This window comes from Mustelus asterias, chromosome 5, assembly GCF_964213995.1.
Source record: "Mustelus asterias chromosome 5, sMusAst1.hap1.1, whole genome shotgun sequence".
NCBI classification, from domain to species: Eukaryota; Metazoa; Chordata; class Chondrichthyes; order Carcharhiniformes; family Triakidae; genus Mustelus; species Mustelus asterias.
The window spans coordinates 15,051,935-15,073,548 of NC_135805.1; the positions used below are offsets into that span (position 1 = coordinate 15,051,935).

The 21,614-nt window shown below is 44.6% G+C and overlaps 2 protein-coding genes and 1 pseudogene across 2 annotated transcripts in view; 1 reads left to right on the forward strand and 2 right to left on the reverse strand.

Annotated features, from left to right (window-relative positions):
• LOC144493377 (mechanosensitive cation channel TMEM63B-like) overlaps positions 1-3,655 on the reverse strand; it is an 80,956-nt gene extending 77,301 nt beyond the window's left edge. The window contains exon 1 of the mRNA XM_078212204.1: positions 3,464-3,655. Within this exon, the coding sequence (XP_078068330.1) occupies positions 3,464-3,542 (79 nt within the window). The 5' untranslated portion in view covers positions 3,543-3,655. The remainder of the gene's footprint in view (positions 1-3,463) is intronic.
• LOC144493915 (mechanosensitive cation channel TMEM63B-like) overlaps positions 3,614-21,614 on the reverse strand; it is a 137,457-nt gene continuing 119,456 nt past the window's right edge. Inside the window, exon 6 of the mRNA XM_078213497.1 lies at positions 3,614-3,655. Within this exon, the coding sequence (XP_078069623.1) occupies positions 3,614-3,655 (42 nt within the window). The remainder of the gene's footprint in view (positions 3,656-21,614) is intronic.
• LOC144494524 (U2 spliceosomal RNA) lies at positions 9,848-10,016 on the forward strand (annotated as a pseudogene).

The window sequence follows — 21,614 nt, forward strand, 5'->3', positions numbered from 1 at the left end:
CTCCCTCAGTGTACCCAAACAGGCGCCGGAGTGTGGCGACTAGGGGATTTTCACAGTAACTTCATTGCAGTGTTAATGTAAGCCTACTTGTGACTAGCAAATAAACTTTAACTTTAAAAATAAAAGAGAAATGTACATCTTACTTATGACTTTGCTAGTAAAACAATCTGCAATTGCAAATTAAACATTCAATTCAGTAGCTTCTATTGTATTATCTTTCATGTATAACAGCTTGCATTATGCAGCTGCTCTATGAATTGAAGCTTAAAAACCTGCAGTGGAAACAGGTTATTTTGATTTAAAGAGTATTGTTGCATGGGACAGGCAGCAATTGATTGGACATTGTAGGACACAATACCTGCAGAGATTTTACAATTACAGGGTTTGATCGGGTAGATAAGCTATTTCTCTGGTGGGGAATTTAGAAAACGGGGACATGATTTTAAAATTAGAGCTAGGCTGGTCAGGAGTGAAATCGGGAAGTACGTTTTCCACACAAAGGGTCCTGGAAATCCAGAGCGCTCTCCCCAAGAAGTCTGTGGATGCTGCAGGACAATTGGGTCTCAAGACTGAGGTGGTCATTTCGTTTATACAAGGGAAAGGCAACGAGGCATTTGAATTTGGCAGATAAAGGAAGTTGTGGTACCGTTCAATGAAGATTGAATAGAAAGAATAGGCTTGGGGGGCTGAATGGCCGACTGGTGTTCAGACAGAATATGCTCAGATAACACTGCATTATTAGAGAGGGGTGAAGATCTGCTTCAACTCCATTCTGTAAAACTAACAAGGGATACTCGGGGTGGCACAGTGGTTAGCACTGCTGCCTCACAGCGCCAGGGACCCGGGTTCAATTCCCAGCTTGGGTCACTATCTGTGTGGAGTTTGCACATTCTCCGTGTCTGCGTGGGTTTCCTCCGGGTGCTCCGGTTTCCTCCCACAGTCCAAAGATGTGCAGGTTAGGTGGATTGGCTATGTTAAATTGCCCTCTAGTGTCAGGGGGACTAGCTAGGATAAATGCATGGGGTTATGGGGATAGGACATGGGCGGGATTGTGGTCAGTGCAGACTCGATGGGCCAAACGGCCTCCTTCTGCACTGTAGGATTCTATGATTCTACTGGGAAAAGCTGGCACGGTTTATTTGGAAAATAAAAATAGTTGCTATGTTTTTAACCAGTACAGTTTTAGGGATTAGAGGTCCAGGATAATCAGCTACATACAGGTATTACTTTCAGGTATCACTGCCCCATACTCAACACTTGTATCTCTTCATCTTCTGCCTTCCACCTTGCTTTTATAAGCTCCCCAACCTCTCCTATTTGCTGCTCAGCTTTCACTACCCTTGATGTAAAGAGCTTTGGCGAAAGATAATAAATGATAAAGTAACTGCAAAACAGCTCAGCCCTGGTGTGGAGGGCATTAGCTATGAGGAGAAGTTGGAGAAACTTGGTTTGTTCTCACTGGAACGACGGAGGTTGAGGGGAGACCTGATAGAAGTCTACAAGATTATGAGGGGCATGGACAGAGTGGATAGTCAGAAGCTTCTTCCCCCAAGGTGGAAGTGTCAATTATTAGGGGGCACAGGTTTAAGGTGTGAGGGGCAAGGTTTAAAGGAGACGGATGAGGCAAGTTTTTTTTTTTTTTACACAGAGGGTGGTGGGTGCCTGGAACCCGCTGCCAGGGGAGGTAGTGGAAGCAGATACGATAGTGACTTTTAAGGGACATCTGGACAAATACATGAACAGGATGGGAATAGAGGGATATGGTCCCCGGAAGGGTAGGGGGTTTTAGTTAAGTCGGGCAGCATGGTCGGTGCAGGCTTGGAGGGCCGAAGGGCCTGTTCCTGCGCTGTCATTTTTTGTCCTTTGTTGAAAGGCTCTGTTGAAGGGTCATCCAGACTCAAACTGTTGGCTCTATTCTCTCTCCATAGATGCTGTCAGACCTGCTGAGATTTTCCAGCATTTTCTATGTCTGTTTCAGATTCCAGCATCTGCAGTAATTTGCTTTTATCAGGAAAGGCTGACCTTTCTTAGTGGATTTTCATCTCGATAGAGGTACAGCTATTACCTCAAGGTAAAACTGATGGGCTATAAAACTATAATTCTCATCACATGCTTTTTCCCTATTCCAAATTTTGGAAAACACCGACAATGATGGATAAAAATTTGGGTGAAAATAAATTCATTGACTTCAGGATAAGAGTCAAGTAACAGAATAACAAAGACTGCAATGCAAGCAGAGAAACTCTCAAATGAGCCACACCACAGTTTGTAGGTTTCCAAAGGAAGAGGATCACCAGAGTTAACAGATTTTTGCTTTTATATTTGTTGACACTGACACTAATTCGGGTGAAACCAATTAAATTTTAAGCAACTCCATAGTTTTCATTTAAGGTAGGATATGGGATTCGAGAAAGGTGTTATCATCTGCTGGGAGCAGGGAGGGATGGCAGAGCTTGCCAGTACTTGTACAGGCACCCTGGAGGGTTGGATGGTCTCAATAGCGATTTGGGTTGCTTGGAAATGCGTCATTTGCACAGGGATTCACTGTGCAGAAAAGTTTGGAAACCACTAATTAGCAGGATGGTCGGAAGGGGAAAGAGTTCAGTGTAAACCACAATAGCGATGATACAATGGTTTTATTGATTCAGTGGACCCCAAACTGACTGCAATTGAGTCATCTGCAATACATGCCAGGGTAACTGTTGCTGCATTAACATTATAGGATTCAGCATCAAGTGAGGAGTGCGTAGAAAAACAAAATGAACACAACAGGTTTACAGAAGATAACCCAAGTAATATCAAAACCTTTAGTTACTTGTTGCAGCATTAGGAGGGTTTGTCGACTGACTTAGAATCATAAAATCGTTACAGTGCAGGAGGCGGCAATTCAGCTCATTAAGCCTGTACCGACAACAATCTCATCCAGCCCCCTCCCCCGTAACCCCAAGCATTTACCCTGCTAATCCCCCCCAACCTACACACCTTGGGACACTAAGGGTCAATTTACCATGGCCAATCAAGCTAACCCGCACATCTTTGGACTGTGGGAGGAAACCAGAGCACCCGGAGGAACCCCACGCAGACACAGGGAGAATGTGCAAACTCCACACAGACGCTGACCCAAGCTGGGAATTGAACCCAAGTCCCTGGCACTGAGGCAGCAGTGCTAACCACTGTGCCGCCATGCTGTCCACTTGGACCAAGTGTAATGATGTGGTGAATTTTAAATTATTTTCTAAGTTAATAATCTTGGCCGCAACCCCTAGAGACTGTCTGAAAGGGCACTGGAAAGGTGAGCAGAAATGAAAAGCTCAGCTGGCCGAGAAGGTCCAGAGAAAACAGCCTTGCGAATTATGCACCTTCTCAGCCACTGTCTCCCTCTGCAGCAAATGTGGCAGTGACCGTCACACCAGAAGGAGGCTCCTAAGTCACACCAACAGCTGCTTAAAGCAGAGTTCACCACCATGGCAGAAACCATTATGTTTTCGCCATAATATATTTACTAAATTAATGGCAACAGGTCTCCAGTAGGATATTCCCATGGCTCCAGAATGTTAAGTCATTAGGTTTCAAAATGCATCACACAGCACAAGCTACATTTCCAAACTGATACTCACTTTATTCTGAAGATAGCTGTCAACCATGAACAAAAGCCCTGTTAAAAAAAGGAGAGATGTTACAAGTACCTGATACAGTAAATTCTATTGGCGTTACCTGCAGCCAACAGATTATACACGTTTCTTTACATACAAGATGGTGATTACGGCAGAGGGTGTGAAGTTGTACGAACTAAGGAATAGCATGATGGGAAAATTGGTCAGCTATTTGATACAATACAAGTAAGACTAACTCCGCATAACTTAAGGCTGTGAGTAAATAAAACAAGATAAGGTCAGGGATGGCGGAGTCACCGACCTTCTTCTGTTACATCAAAGGACAAGATAAGGGTATGAATAATGAGACAGAGTTCTAGGAGGTCAGCAAGTTATGACATGATTAATGACATTGCTTATGATCCTATTACTAATCAAATTCCTGAATATGCTCTGGTCACGCAAACTGATAATGATTATGTATAAATACTGAACTGATTCTTTGTGTAATTGCGGACTTGTGGAAGAATCAGCAGTTGTACCAACTGCTCTCTGACCTCAAGTTTCAGCCATATACTGCATGCAGTCTTTCGTAAATAAAAACAAAGTTATTTAGTCGAAACAAATTTTGTTGAGTCTATCACAGTCAAGAAGCAGGAAAGTTTCCACTTCAACAAGGCTTAGAAATTCACTCCAAAGAGCTTAGTGACTAGACCCTATAACTAAACTGGATGGTGCCAACTGACAACTAAATTGATTGAAAAATGTTGACAAGTAAGAATGTGAACTTGCTACCACGAAGAATGATTAAAGTGAATAGCATAGATGTATTAAGGGAAGCTCGATAAATGCACAATGAAAAAGGAACAGAATGATATGTTGAAAGGGTGAGATAAAGTGGGAGGAGATGCGTGTGAACCATGAATTTCTGTGCTGTAAATTCTATGCTAAATTCCTTGTGTCATAAAATCCCGACAGTGCAGGAGGCCGCCATTTGGTCCATCAAGCCTGCACCAACAACAATCCCACCTAGGCCCGATCCCTGTAAACCTCTGTATTTACCTTGCTAATCCCCTTGACACTAATAGACAATTTAGCATTACCAATCAACCTAACCCACACATGTTTGGAGCGTGGGAGGAAACCGGAGCACCTGAAGGAAACCCACACAGACACGGGAAGAACGTGCAAACTCCACACAGACAGTGACCCAAGCCGGGAATTGAACCTGATTCCCAGTGCTGTGAGGCAGCAGTGCTAACCACTGTGCCGTCATGCCAACAGAATGCAAAATTGTTGGATAATATCTGCATTCTTTAGAAGCTTTAAAATATATAGTCTGCAGTGTAGTGTACATTAAAATTGAGTGGATTACAATACATCTCAAAATGCATGGAAATCCAATGAGATTTTCCATTCTAAAAGTGATGCTATAATTGGGTTGCAGAGAAAGCAATTTGGCAAGAGTGAATAAAGGAATAGTCAAATGGATGATGCGTAAAGGCAGACAAGGAGGATGGGTAGGCTGTAGCTTAAGCAAACAAAATGGAAAAAATGCTTTAAAAAGGGCAAAGGAGGCTAAAATCAAGGTACTACAATGTGAAGTTTGGGATATAAACTGGGGAACAGGAAGCAATTATGTTACAGCAAGATTCAGACTTGAGTGTACTTGTAAACCGTTCTACAAACTGGACAAAAATGAAAAATCTTGAAATATATTTCACAGGGATGGAAAACCTATCTTGGTAATACTGGTAAGAGAGGGAGTATGCATAGTAGAGAGGACAGACACACAATAAGAGTAGGGTCAAAGGAATGCAGATCAAAGATTCTCTATATTAGCGGGGCTATATTACAAAGCTCAAAATTGTGGGAAGCAAATGAACAGGAAATCGGCATGAAATTACAGAGATGAGCAAGTCGAAAATTATTGGTCTGGAAGATTAATTACATACATACTGATTGGGTCAGAGAGTGAGGGGAAAAAATATGATTTCTAAACTGCGTTCAGGATTCCTTCCTTAAGAAGTCTGTTTATAAGTCTACAAAGATTGAAAGCGTTGCTAGCTCTGGTTACAAGCCATGAAATAGATCAGATAGATGTGCACTGTGATATAGGTTGAGGTGCATGCTGCCCCTTTAAGAGTGAGAGTTATATGACCCTGGGGGGGAGCTCAGGGAGCCAGTCTAAGATTAACGGTGGAACAGTACACACCTTAAACAAACAGCTCCCAGGGTTAAATCTTTAAGACCAACCTTGTGGTCCTTCTTACACTCTGCATCAGACATAAAATGTACCTAGTCAATAATGACCACTCAAGCTCCAACTAAAAAAGGAGGAAAGTAGTTAACACAACCTAAAACAACTTAATTTAGGACAGATTTTAGAAAGATGATGGTTGAGCTAGCTGACGTGAGGTGGGAGGAGGGTTCTAAAAGGCACTAGCATAGAAGCATAGAATCCTTACAGTGCAGGAGGCGGCCATTTGGCCCATTGAGCCTGTACCAACAACAATACCATGCAGGCCTTACCTCTGTAACCGCAGCACTCCAGGTGTAGCCTCACCAGCACCTTATACAGCTCCACCATAACCTCCCTGTTTTTAAATTCCATCTCTCTAGCAATGAAGGAATTACCTGCTGCACCTGCAATCCAACTTTTTTGCGATTCATGCACTATGACACCCAGGTCCCTCTGCACAGCAGAGTCCTGTAATTTCTTGCTATTTAAATAATAGTCCATTTTGCTGTTATTCACTAAAGTCAGGCAGCATGGTCGGTGCAGGCTTGGAGGGCCGAAGAGCCTGTTCCTGTGCTGTAATTTTCTTTGTTCTTTGTAAAATTGATGACCTCACATTTATCAACATCTGCCACATCCTTGGTCACTCACTTAAACTATCTATATCCCTCTTCAGACTTTGTGTCCTCTGCGCACTAGTGTCATTAGCCACTACCTTTGCCTTTGTAACCATAGCGAATACTTTAGGAATAATTCTGTGTGTTTAAGCATTTTGAGGCATTAGAGACACACATCAGACAACAATAAGATGAAATGCAAGGTTTTGTTTGGGGCATGGTGATTGGTGAGCTAGCACTCGAGGAAAATAGGAAAAAGGGCCTATAAAAGGTGAAGGCGGGAAAATCTGTACGGAACCAGTAGAAATGGCTGAGGTGCTTAATGAGTATTTTGTCTCGGTTTTCACAGAGGAGAAGGACCTGGATGGATGTACTGTGGGCTTGCGGTGGACTGAAAAGATTGAGTATGTGGACTTTAACAAAAATGTTGCGCTGGAATCTTTGAATGGCATCAAGATAGATAAGTCGCCGGGTCCGGTTGGGATGTACCCCAGGTTACTGTGGGAGGCGAGGGAAGAGATTGCAGAGCCTCTGGCGATGATCTTTGCATCGTCGATGGAGAAGGGAGAGGTGCCGGAGGATTGCGGATGTGGTTCCTATTTTCAAGAAGGGGAATAGGGATAGCCCAGGAAATTACCGACCGGTGAGTCTAACCTCAGTGGTTGGTAAGCTGATGGAGAAGATCCTGAAGGACAAGATTTATGAGCATTTAGAGAGGTTTAGTATGCTCAAAAATACTCAGCATGGCTTTGTCAAAGGCAGATCGTGCCTTACGAGCCTGGTGGAGTTCTTCGAAAATGTGACTAAATACATTGACGAAGGGAAAGCGGTAGATGTGGTTTATATGGATTTTAGCAAGACGTTCGATAAGGTCCCCCATGCAAGGCTTCTAGACAAAGTGAGAGGGCATGGGATCCAAGGGGCTGCTGCCCGGTGGATCCAGAACTGGCTTGCCCAAAGGCGGCAGAGAGTGTGTATAGATGGGTCTTTTTCTAATTGGAGGTCGGTCACCAGTGGTGTGCCCCAGAGATCTGTTCTCGGACCCTTGCTGTTTGTCATTTTCATAAATGACCTGGATGAGGAAGTGGAGGGATGGGTTGGTAAGTTTGCCGACGACACGAAGGTTGGTGGGGTTGTGGATAGTCTGGAGGGATGTCAGAAGTTACAGAGGGACATAGATAGGATGCAAGACTGGACGGAGAAGTGGCAGATGGACTTCAACCCAGATAAATGTGTAGTGGTCCATTCTGGCAGGTCAAATGGGACGAAGGAGTACAATATAAAGGGAAAGACTCTTAGTACTGTAGAGGATCAGAAGGACCTTGGGGTCCGGGTCCATTGGACTCTAAAATCGGCCCCGCAGGTGGAGGAGGTGGTTAAGAAGGCGTATGGTATGCTGGCCTTTATCAATCGAGGATTGAGTTTAGGAGTCCGGGGATAATGATGCAGCTATGTAAGACCCTCGTCAGACCCCACTTCGAGTACTGTGCTCAGTTCTGGTCGCCTCATTACAGGAAGGATGTGGAAAAAATTGAAAGGGTGCAGAGGAGATTTACAAGGATGTTGCCTGGATTGAGTGGCATGCCTTATGAGGATAGGCTGAGGGAGCTCGGTCTTTTCTCCTTGGAGAGACGTAGGATGAGAGGAGACCTAATAGAGGTATATAAGATGTTGAGGGGCATAGATCGGATGGATTCTGAGGCTTTTTCCCAGGGTGGAAATGGCTGCTACGTGAGGACACAGGTTTAAAGGTGCTGGGGGGTAGGTACAGGGGAGATATTAGGGGGAAGTTTTTCACACAGAGGGTGGTGGGCGAGTGGAATCGGCTGCCGTCAGTGGTGGTGGAGGCAAACTCATTACGGTCTTTTAAGAGACTCCTGGATGAGTACATGGGACTTAATAGGATGGAGGGTTATAGGTAGGCCTAAAAGGTAGGGATATGTTCGGCACAACTTGTGGGGCCGAAGGGCCTGTTTTGTGCTGTAGTTTTCTATGATTCTAAAATAAAGAAGGTTGGGGATTCTCGAAAACCCAGATAAAAGCTGTTGGAACTTCAGTGTGAAGTATAGCCCTTCTCATCCTTGACCTTTCTAGCATTCCCTTTCAGTGAAGTGGCAACAAAAAATAAAGTCAGTCACAACGGAGGAGAATTTCACAGTTTACTGCAAGTCACCTGCTGACTGTGGTTAGATTCAATTGTACACATCGAGAAGGCATATTTGTAATGCATGCGTCAATTGTAAAAAGAAAATTCTTTGCACATACCAGACATTTACCAGCTTAACAGTGTGACAATTTTATCCACTGGAAGTGAGGTGAAGGGTGAAAAAAGAAATTAGAGAGAGAGAAAAACTAAAGAGACCATATCAGATACGATTTGGTTAGAGTGGACTGGGAGCAGTCACGTTTAGGTCAATCTGTGACAGAACAGTGGGACACATTCAGAAAGAAATAGGGAGTGTGCAGGGCCAACGTGTTCCAATAAAGAAAAAGGTGGGACCAATAAATCCAACGAACCTTGGATATTGAGGGATAAAGAGAAAAAGGGAGGCTTAATAGCAGATAGAGGGCTCAAAACATAAGCCCTGGAACGTACAAGAGGGAACTTAAAAAGGAAATTAGAAGAGCAAGAAGGGGGCATGAAGGGATGTTGGAAGGTAAAATAAAGCAAAATCCCAAGTTGTTTTACAAATACATTAAGGGTATAAGGATAACTAGAGAAAGATTTACTAGGATACTGCCGGGACTTGATGGATTGAGTTATAAGGAGAGGCCGGATAGACTGGGACATTTTTTCTCTGGAGCGTAGAAGGCTGAGGGGTGATTTTATAGAGGTCTATAAAATAATGAGGGGCACAGGTCAGCTAGATAGTCAATATATTTTCCCAAAGGTAGGGGAGTCAAAAACTAGAGGGCATAGGTTTAAGGTGAGAGGGGAGAGATACAAGAGAGTCCAGAGGGGCAATTTTTTCACACAGAGGGTGGTGAGTGCCTGGAACCAGCTGCCAGAGGTAGGAGTAGAGGCGGGTACAATTTTGTCTTTTAAAAAGCATTTAGACAGTTACATGGGTACGATGGGTAGAGAGAGATATGGGCAAACACGGGCAATTGGGACTAGCTTCGTGGTTAAAAAAAAAAGAGGGCGACATGGACAAATTGGGCCAAAGGGCCTGTTTCCATGCTGCAAACCTCTGACTGAAAGAGGAGAGCGCATTAAGGACCACAGTTGTAATGTGTGTGGAACTGGAGGATGTAGGTAGGGTTCGAAATGAATACTTTGTGTCAGTGTTCACCAGTGAGGGGGACGATGTGGGTACAGGAATCCGGGAGGACTGTGATACAATTAAAGAAATTGACAGAGTGGATGTTTTGACGGTTTGTCAGACTTAAAAGTAGCTACCGCTTCTTGGCCTTTTGGCTAAGATCAAGTGCAGTATCGACATGCTGTACTTGGTTGAAGCCATTAGGTTACATTTTAGCTTCATTTGAAGCAATTTTTAAAAGCGGCATCTCGGCCTTTTGGCTAAGATGCAAATGAGGAGGAGCTATGCCTACTTCAATCAGCTTGGATCATGTAGATCAAGCCCAAGACAGGAGGTGAGAGCCCTGGATCGGGAATGTCTCAACTTGTTGAGACTCTGAATTGGACTTGATTTGATTGAATTGGAATAAAAACAAAAAAAAAGTAGATAAATCTTCAGGGCCGGATGAAAAGTATCCCAGGCTGTCGAGTGAGGCAAGGGAGGAAATAGCAGGGGCGCTGGCAATTTTGAATTCCTCTCTGGCCATAGGAGAGGTGGAGGACATTATTCAATAAAATTCACCGACTCAAACTTGACCTCTGGGGCCGAGGCCTGCACTCCCTTGGCCTTCACAGTTCAGGAAAATGCCGCTGAAACCGAGGCCTTCACTCTGCCGGTCTCCACCGACCAAACCTGCTTCCCTGGGGCTGGGGCCTTCTCCCCTGCAGCTTCCACTGAACCCAATGGCCAGACCAGCAAGTCTGGGGTGGGGGCCTCCACTCTCCTGGTCCCCAACCCCTCTGACCTGGAGAGCTGTGACCTCCTGCAGGTCATGATGTGGAGATGCCGGCGTTGGACTGGGGTGAACACAGTAAGAAGTCTTACAACACCAGGTTAAAGTCCAACAGGTTTATTTGGTAGCAAATTTGCTACCAAATAAACCTGTTGGACTTTAACCTGGTGTTGTGAGACTTCTTACTGTCCTCCTCCTGCAGGCCCAAGCACTCCCCTCACATCCCCCTTCTACAGTCGACCCCATTCCTCAAAATCAATTCCCACTGCCTAAAAATCTCACACTACTCTTTTAAATTTACTCGCAGACCTAGAGATCCTCCGACCTCCGAAAGAAGATCCCGACCTGGCAGTGACCCAAAGGACCCCAACACGTGGGCTCAGCAACGGCTCGTCTGCAACTGCGCGCCAGGGACGTCATCCACTTATCAGCTTCGACCCGCCCTCGCCGGAGCATGGTCTGGGCATCCTCCGAAGTCAAACCTCAGCCCAACAGCGACCTGGAACGCCCGACTGCGCAGACCCATCTACCGACACAGGAACCACAAACAAGGCAACAAATCCTCCATCCACACACACAGACCAAAGCAAACAACCTCATTGGACACACCTATACCCTTAATACCAAAGACTACTCTCACTGTCTCCCAGGATCAAAAAGCAGCAGTCACTCCAGGAAACGTGAAAAAAGTGCAGGCCTGCAGGTGCGAGTGAGACAACGCAGTCCCAAGGCCCACTCCCCAGCTTACTCCTGGCAAATGTCCAGTCTCTGGAAAACAAGCCAGACAAACCTAAAGCCAGGCTCACTTTTCAAAGAGAACCGAGGGACTGCTGTGTGCTCTGTTTCACAGAGACATGGCTCACTCCTGCTTCACTGGACTGTGCCCTGCACAATAAAGAGTCTAACAACACCAGGTTAAAGTCCAACAGGTTTATTTGGTAGCAAACGCCACTAGCTTTGAGTGCTGCCCCTTCGTCAGATGGAGTGGAAATCTGATCATCACCCTGCAACCAGAGGGCTTCTCAATTCATTGAATGGACTGTACAGAGGCCTCAGATATGACTAGGGGAGGTGGGGTATGCTTCCTAATCAACACCTTGTGGTGCTTAGATGAAGCATACAGGCAAGTTTCTGTTCCCCGGACCTTGAATACCTGACACTAAAATACCACCCCTACTACCTTCCATGGGAGTTCACCGTTGCCAGCCTGACAGCAGTTTACATCCCACCCCACATGGACGTGAAAGACCACGCTGGACGAAATATATATCTGCACTAATAGCCTTGAGATGAAACATCACGAGGCCTTATTCATCGTGGCCGGGGACTTCAATCAGGCCAAGCTCAAGAGCGTACTACCAAGATATCACCAACACGTTTCCTGTTCCACCAGAGGCCCAAACATCCGAGACCACTGCTACACAAATAACATATCTACCGCTCTATTGCCCGCCCACACTTTGGCAAATCAGACCACAAGGCTGTACTTCTGCTCCCGGCTTACAAGCAAAATCTGAAGCGGGAGAATCCGTTAAAGAAAGTTGGGCAATGTTGGTCTGAGGAATCGGATGATCTGCCACGAGTCAGTAGTCAGTATTTAGACCAGCCTGAACGGGTACGCCACTACAGTAACCTCATTAGTGTGTAGAAAACAGAGTGCCAAAGAAGCAAATCCCAACCAGAAACCATGGATGAACAGGGATATCCACTGCTTGCTAAAGTCCAGGTCTGAAATGTTTAAGTCAGGCGACCCTGAACTATATAAGAAAGCCAGATATGATCCAAGGAGATCCATCAAAGATGCTAAAAGACAGTACTGGACCAAGCTAGAGTCCCAGTCTAGCCAGATGGACTCCTGCCGACTATGGCAAGGTTTGCCAGACATAACAGGCTACAAAATGAAGGCATGCAAAAATCGCCGGCTCCAACGCACCCCTCCCTGATGAGCTCAATGCATTCTATGCTCGTTTTGAGCAAGAGGCCAGCGAGAGCACGCTCTCCATTTCGAACGAACCTGTATCCGAGATCACCATTGCTGATGTCAGAGCAGACTTCTCGAAAGTCAATCCATGGAAAGCGACTGACCCGGATGGGGTACCCAGATAGGGTACCCGGACGAGCACTCAGATCCTGCATGGACCAGCTGGGGGAGTGTTCGCAGACATCTTCAACCTCTTTACAACAATTTGTGGTCCCTATCTGCTTGCCTGGATCCACTACAATTTGCCTACTGCCCCAACAGGTCCACAGCAGATACCATCTCCCTAGTCCTACACTCAACCTTGGAACACCTAGATAACAAAGACACCTATGTCAGACTCCTATTTATTGACTACAGCTCAGCCTTCAACACTATTATTCCTAAGAAACTCATCTCCAAATTCCATGGCCTGGGGCTTGGCTCCTCCCTTTGCGACTGGATCCTGAGCTTCCTAACCCACAGACCACAATCAGTAAGGATAGGCAACAGCACCTCCTCCACAATCATGCCCCACAAGGCTGTGTCCTCAGCCCCCTACTATACTCCTTACACACCTATGACGATGAGGTCAAATTCCCCTCCAACTCCATTTTCAAGTTTGATGACACCGCCATAGTGGGTCGGATCTCAAACAATGAGATGGAGTACAGAAAAGAGAGAGAATCTGGTGAACTGGTGCGACGATAATCATCACTCCTTCAATTTCAACAAAAGGAAGGAGATTGTCATCGACTTCAGGAAGCATAAAGGAGAACATGCCCCTGTCTACATCAATGGGGACGAAGTAGAAATGGTTGAGAGCTTCAAGTTTTTAGGAGTCCACCAACAACCTGTCCTGGTCCCTCCTTGCCGACAGTTAAGAAAGCTCACCAACGCCTCTACTTTCTCAAGAGACTAAGGAAATTTGGCATGTCAGCTACAACTCTCACCAACTTTTACAGATGCACCATTGAAAGCATTCTTTCTGATTGTATCACAGCTTGGTATGGCTCCTGCCCTGTCCAAGACCACAATAAACTACAAAGGGTCGTGAATGTAGCCCAATCCATCATGCAAACCAGCCTCCCATCCATTGACTCTGTCTACACTTCCTACTGCCTCGGAAAAGCAGCCAGCATAATCAAGGACCCCACACATTCCTCTCTTCCACCTTCTTCCGTCGGAAAAAAGATACGAAAGTCTGAGGTCACGTACCAACCAACTCAAGAACAGCTTCTTCCCTGCTGCTGTCAGGCTTTTGAATGGATCTATCTCAGATTAAATTGATCTTTCTCTACACCCTAGCTACGACTAACGCTACATTCTGCGCTCTCTCGTTTCCTTCTCTATGTACGATATCCTTTGTATAATGTGCATAAAACAAAACTTTTCACTGTAGACCAATTCATGTGATAATAAATCAAATCAAGATGGGAGGAAGGGATAAACCTGGAAATTACAGGCCAGTGAGTCTAACCTCAGTGACGGGAAAACTCTTGGAAGCAATTCTGAGAGAGAATTAATCTGCATTTGGAGAGGCAGGGATTAATCAAGAACAGTCAGCATGGTTTTGTAAAGGGGGGGGGTATGTCTGACCAACTTAATTGAATTTTTCAGAGGTGACCAGGTGTGTAGATGAGGGCAAAGCATTTGACGCAATCTACTTGGACTTCAGCATGGCTTTTGATAAGGTCCCACTGTGGAGACTGACAGTGTAAGTAAGAGTCCATGGGATCCAAGGAAATTGGGCAAATAGGATCCAGAATTGGCTGAGTGGCAGGATGTAGAGGGTGATGGTCGTGGGTTGATTTTCTGACTGGAAGGCTGTGATAAGTGGGGCCCCAGCTGATATTAGTGTTGGGGCTCTTCCCGTTTGTGGTTTATACTGGAACTGTACATAACGTTGATTTTGCCACAGTATTGTGTGCAGTTCTGGAATCCACATTATAGAAGGGATGTGACAGCACTGGAAAAGGTGCCGAGGAGATTTACTAGGGTGTTGCCTGGGCTGGAAAGGTTTAGTTATGAAGAGAGTTCGGATAGATTGGGATTGTTTTCTTTGGAGCAGAGGAGGCTAATGGCAGGGGGAGGAATGATTGAGATGTATAAAATTATGGGTGGCATAATTTCCCCTTGGTGGAGAGATCAATTACCAGGGGGCATAGATTTAAATTTTAAAATTTATTTGTGTCACAAGTAGGCTTACATTGACACTGCAATGAAGCTACTGTGAAAATGTCCTAGTTGCCACACTCTGGCACCCGTTCGGGTACACTGAGGGAGAATTTAGCATGGCCAAAGCACCTGACCAGCACGTCTTTTGGACTGAGGGAGGAAACCGGAGCTCCTAGAGGAAATGCATGCAGACACACAGAGAACGCGCAGACTCAGCTCAGACAGTAACCCAAGCTGGGAATTGAACCCAGGTCCCTGGCTCTGTGCAGCAGCAGTACTAACCACTGTGCCACCGTGCTAAGGGGCAGGAGGAAACCATTCTCACATCCCCTCTCGTGGGAGTCTGGAACTCACTGCCTGAAAGGGTGATGGAGACAGAGATTTCTTAACATTTTAGTAGTATTTAGATACACACTTGCAATGCCAAGGCATAAAAGGCTATGGGCCAAGTGCTGGAAAAATCAGATTAAGAATAGTTATAGAAACATAGAAACCCTACAGTGCAGAAGGCGGCCATTCGGCCCATCGAGTCTGCACCGACCACAATCCCACCCAGGCCCTACCCCCACATATTTTACCCGCTAATCCCTCTAACCTACGCATCCCAGGACTCTAAGGGGCAATTTTTTTAACCTGGCCAATCAACCTAACCCGCACATCTTTGGACTGTGGGAGGAAAGCGGAGCACCCGGAGTAAAGCCACGCAGACACGAGGAGAATGTGCAAACTCCACACAGACAGTGACCCGAGCCGGGAATCGAACTCGGGACCTTGGAGCTGTGAAGCAGCAGTGCTAACCACTGTGCTACGGTGCCGCCCTAACCACTGTGCTACCGTGTTGGGTGGTTGTTTTTGACCAGCACAGATGTGATGGGCTGCAGTGTCTTTTCTGTGCTGTAGACCTCTAAGACTGGCTTTAATCTTGAGGCAGTGTCATTGATTGTACGGTTTATCTGACGTGTCGCTAAATACCTTTTACAATCTTAAACATGACCTTGGTTTCCAGTGACCTGGGAAGCTACTCTAAAGTTTCTTCCCATGATCACCCAATAAACATACACAACCAATTAAAATTGTAGCCAACCCGGAGCATATTTAGTGAAACAACACAGCATCTTGAACAAAGCTAGGATGATAATGGCACATAGTTTCAGGACAGCTGCAGTTTTGCATGTCATTTTTTTGGTGTAATGCCTGCAACTTATTCTGCCATGTTCCTCAGGTCAAGAGTTTCTGCTCATCCAATATTACAACATGTTAACGAGACAAAGACACACTGCTTTGTTTAATTTTGCCTCCATCTCATTTCCTGCTCGAACAAAGTTAACCTGCTCCACGGTTGCTACCAATACCAGAAGGACAAGTGCAGTTTGTGATTGTAAACACAATGTGGGGCAGGTGAGGTTATATGCTTGAACATGAGAGGAAGAGGGCCAGGCGAAGAAGGTCTTCACACCTCAGTGTTTGGTCAGAAACGTTTCCCTGTTCACTTTCTTCCCACCTCACACTCCATATTGGAACACTTAACATCCAGTACGCAGCTTCAACCAGGAGGTCACAGTATTTCATTAATACTGGAGGCCATAAAAGGTTCAGTATTAACATGATGGTTCACTGAGGAAACAGAGTTTCATGTCATTACATATCCAGTAGAGGGCATGCAGTAGCAGCTCTAGCACACAAGTACAGATGAGTGACTGCACGAGAGCAGGTTTGTGTACACAAAATCGTCCAGTCAGGGAATTATATTTGACAGGAACCACAGCTCAATCTGCTGGAAACTCTTTCTAGCCCCCCTGCAATATCAGCCATAGCTCAGCTGGTAGAACCCTTGCTGCACGAGTCCCACACCAGGTCTTGAGTATAGAAAGAAAAATCAAGACAGACACTTAGTGCCTCAGTGACGGAGTGCTGCAGTGTCAGAGGTCCTTCAGATGAGAAGTTACACCAATGCTCAGTCTGCTGCGCAGCCTGCTTTCATAGGTGGATCCCATGGCACCATTTTGAAGAACAGGGAAGATTACTATACCTGGTTATTAGCACATTATAGTTTGTAAGGGCTTGCTATTTACAAAATTGTCTGTCATGTTTTCTACCATTCAAAACTACTTTGGATGTAAAGTGTTTTGAGGTGCCCAGTGGTCACTAAAGGCACTCAATAAATGCAAGTCTTTCTTTCTGTAGCCTGAACTCCTGATATTCACTGGAGCTTAGCAGAGTGAGGGGATTGCATCGAAATTTATAAAACTCTAACAGAGTTAGACAGGGTGGATTTAGAAAGAATGTTCCCAATGATGGGAGAGTCCAGAACTAGGGGTCGTAGTTTGAGGATAAGGAATAAACCTTTTAGAACTGAGGTGAGGAGAAATTTCTTCACCCAGAGGGTGGTGAATTGTGGAATTCACTACCACAGAAAGTAGTCGAGGCCAAAATGTTGTCCGATTTCGAGAAAAAATTAGATACAGCTCCTGGGGCTAAAGGGATCAAAGAATATGGGAGGAAGGGGGGATTAGGATATTGAATTCAATGATCAGCAATGATCAAGATGAATGGTGGAGCAGGCTCAAAGGGCCAAATGGCCTCCTCCAGCTTCTAGTTTCTATGTAATTGAAGCTAGATACGTTCCTTAACTGACAGCTGCTGGATAACTGATTCCAAATCTTTCACTAGGACATCCAAAATGATGAGTGTTTGAGCTAAACTATCTATGCCAAGATACTGTGTTGGGCTGGGACAGCACACCTCGGCTTGTTTGTGCCACACCTTCAACGTCAATAATTTGGTCAGACTGAGCAGACAGGCAGTCCATGCAGAATGCACCAACACCAAACAAAATCAATTATTTTAATACGATTGTGACAAGTTCATAGATTACAAGCAGGTTACAAGACAGCTACACAACCCAGAATTGAAACATGTCCCTGAAAATCTCAAGCATGAGTTGGTTTAAGCTCAGTTAATAGCACTTGGAGGAAATCAGAAGATTGTGGGTTCAAGTTCCACTCAATGTTTTGAGAATATAATCTAGGTTGACATGCTAAGGGAGTAATGCACGTTAGACATCATTCCTTTGGATAAGGCATTAAGCAGGGGCTCTATCTGCCAGGTCTGCTGATTTAAATGGGCATTGACAAATCCATGACACAATTTGAAAAGTAAAGTTCTGCAGGTCCTGGCCCCAAGTCCTCAAACACCAAAGAAAAACACATGAACAGGCCACTTATCACACTGTGTTACAGAACGTGATGAATGTTAAACATCTGATGAACTTGCCTACTTGATTACACTTCACTGTATTTCTTGGTGGTAATCCTGCCTGGCCCAGGAGGTTGTGGGGATTCGAGCCTCACTCAAGTGCTTAATCTAGGCTTACATTTTTACACTTTTTCTTCTCCATAAAATAGTTCTTTCCCTCGAGCTCTCTTTTGACCCGATTTGACCTCAAATCATGTGGTTTTGTTCCCTTTCTTCTGTTTCTTTCTCAATCCTTTAACACTTCCACTTGTGGAGTAAAAAAAAATTAAGCTGAAGGGTGTGGGAAGAGGCCAATGGGGCATCCCATGTGATAACCTGTTCCAGCAAAATCTAGTCATCATTTCAGAGAATAGATCTGGCTCTCGAGGGGACAGTAAAATCTGTTGGTATTGACTCATTCAAATGACATTTTTATTTGAAAGTACCATTTTGGCAAATGATATTTGACTAATTTAAGATATACAAAGAACAAAGAAAATTACAGCACAGGAATAGATCCTTCGGCCCTCCAAGCCTGCACCAACCATGCTGCCCGTCTGAACTAAAACTCCCTATGCTTCCAGGGAACAGTACAAAGAAAACTCTGACAAGTTTTGGAAGAGCAGGGAACTTTGGGCTTATGGTTCCCAAAGCTCTCTGCAAACACATGAATTAGGAGCAAGAGGAGGTAACTTGGTCCCTCAAGCCTGCTCTGCCATTCAATGATTATGGCCTCAACTCCACATTCCGCATCCCCTGATAACCTTTATTGAGCTTGTTAGTCAAGAATCCATTTAACTTGGCTTTAAGAAATATTCATTGGCCCTCCACCACTCTCTGGGAAGAGTTCCAAATATTTATGACCCTCAGAAAACATCTCTTCTCATGGTGGGGGAGGGATCGGGGAGACCCCACGTTTTTAAACTGTCCTCTAGTCCTAGTTTCCCGCCCCCCCCCATCCCACAAGAGGAAATATTCTTTCAGCATCCATCCTGTCAAGTCCACTGAGGGGACTTGTATGTTTGAATAAGATCAATTTTCAGTCTTCTAAACTCCAATGGATACAGCCCCAGCCTGTCCAATCTTTCCTCTTCAGATGAATCTTCTCTGAACACATTTATAACCTATCCTTTCTCAAATAAAGAGACCAAAACTGTACACAGTACTCGCTTCCATTTGAACCATAGAATAGCTACAGTGCAGAAGGTGGCCCTTCACGTCTGTACCACCTTGCCACCCTATCTCCGTAACCTCACGTATTTACCATGCGAGGGGAAACCCACGCTGAATATGCTGTTTGTCTATTCTTCCTGCCCAAGTGGACAAGTTCACATTTTTCCACATTATATTCCATCTGCTAAATCTTTCCCCATTCACTTAACCCATGTTTGACTCTTTTCAGACAATGTCCTCTTCAGAACCTGCTTTCCTACTTATCTTTATGTCGTTAGCAAATTTAGCAAACGTTCATCCAAGTCATCGATATAAATTGTAAAGAGTTGGGACTCCAGCACTGATATCTGTGACACTCCATTTGTCAACCTTACCAACCTTGAAAAGACCCATTTATCCCTACTCTCTGCTTCCTGTTAACTAACCAATCCTCTGTTGACGTGAATACGTTACTCCTTATACCACGAGGTCTTATTTTGCATAGTAACTTCTGATGTGGCACGTCAAATGACTTCAGTAAATTTAAGTAGACCACATTCACAGGTTTCCTTTTATCAAAGTTGCTTGTATTCCTCAAGGAAGTCTAATAAATTAGTAAAACGTGACTTCCCTTTCAGAAAACTACGTCGACTCTGTTTGACTGCATTGAGATTTAAGTGCCCAGCTTTAACTTCCTTAATTAAAGGTTCCAACAATTTCCCTACGATAGATGTTAAGCTAACTGGCCTGTTGTTTCCTGTTTTTTGGCTCCCTCCTTTCTTTAATAGAGGAGGCACGTTGTCTATTTTCCAATCTGACGGCCCCCTTTCTATTTAACACAGATTTTTCCTCAGCTTGTTTCTAGGTCTGTTGTAGATCAGCTAATAGAGAATACTTGTTATGATGAGTCACTAACTGCATTTCTGGAACTTTGGAAGGCAAACTAAACAGACCATGGTCATTTCTTACAGGAAAAGCTCAAGCAGAGCCGTTAATAATACAGGCCATTACAGTATAGGAACTGGTTACCAATGTGAGTGATTGGCATGGCTACAGGTCATAGGACAACAGCATGACTTAAAAACAAGGTGCGCTTTATCACAACATAACTTATTGAACCGAACTTGACCTTCGCTCCCTGTGGGAAAGTTCCCTGCTTTTACCCTACATTTACCAACAGGCATATACTTGAATCCAAGATTCACCGTACAGGAAATCACAAGAACATAGCAATGCTGGAGGACAATGAAGCGCAGCCTGGTTTTATTGCTGTTTTGACTACCAGAGCCAGTGTGGCAAGCCTTGGTTTGGCCAGATTTCCCAGGAACAATCTATAAAATAAAAGTCTTTTGTCTTTCAACATTAATTCTCAAAGTTTGTAATTTTGGAAGTAGTATTGGATATATAGTTACAAGGGCAAACATTTACAGGACTTATGGGGAAAGGGCGAGCAGGCCAGGGTAGGGAGACCTAATTCATTGATTTTCAAAGAGCTGGCATATGGGCAGCATGGTTGCTTTCTAGGTTATTGATTTTACGCCAATCCACAGAAAAACAATTGATTAATCGGTAACTATGAAAATAAGAGTGTTATAGAGGAATGTACAGGAAGAAGTCTCACAACACCAGGTTAAAGTCCAACAGGTTTATTTGGTAGCACAAGCTTTCGGAGTGTCGCTCCTTCTTCAGGTGAAGGAACTACATTCCAAAAGTTTGTGCTACCAAATAAACCTGTTGGACTTTAACCTGGTGTTGAGACTTCTTACTGTGCTTACCCCAGTCCAACGCCGGCATCTCCACATCACAGAGGAATGTGACAGTATTATAAATTGGATGATTGGAAAATTCACTCTCTGGTTTGCTGCATCACAAGTACAGACATTTAAGCCCATATGTGGTCCTTTGCTATCAGCAGCTCTCCAAATACCTACCTAATCTCTATCTAGTTTCCATGTGTTGTGCATAAGGAAACTTCAAGGGTATTACATCTACAACAACACAATACAGGGCTGCATAGGTTTTCATGGGTGTAGGATTGGCATAAAAGTGGAAAAGCGACCTACCTCTGACTTTTCGTAGGATCCAATACTGGTAATAAAAACTGCAAGATCTGGCAGAGGGAGGCAGTGGAATAGTGATAATGTCACTCGATGAGTAATCCAAAGCCCTAGGCTAACTGTGGAACTTTAATTCAAATCGACAAATCTGGAGTATAAAGCTAGCCTCAGTAATGGTGACCAATGAAACTGACCATTGCCGATAGTCGTAAAACCCCATGTCACCGGTTTGGTCAGTTGTGGTGCTACTGAGCCACTAATGTCCCTTAGGGAAGGAATTCTGCCATCCTTACCTGGTCTGGCCTATAAGCAAGTTATTCAGTTGTATCAAATAGCTAAAAAGTCTAAGGAAGGAAGGAAAGAAACTTGATGGACCATCCAGCATTGACAACAGTAAACTCAACCCTGCCCCTGCAAAGTCCTCCTAATTAACATAGAAATCATAGAAACCCTACAGTGCAGAAGGAGGCCATTCGGCCCATCGAGTCTGCACCGACCACAATCCCACCCAGGCCCTACCCCCACATATTTACCCGCTAATCCACGCATCTC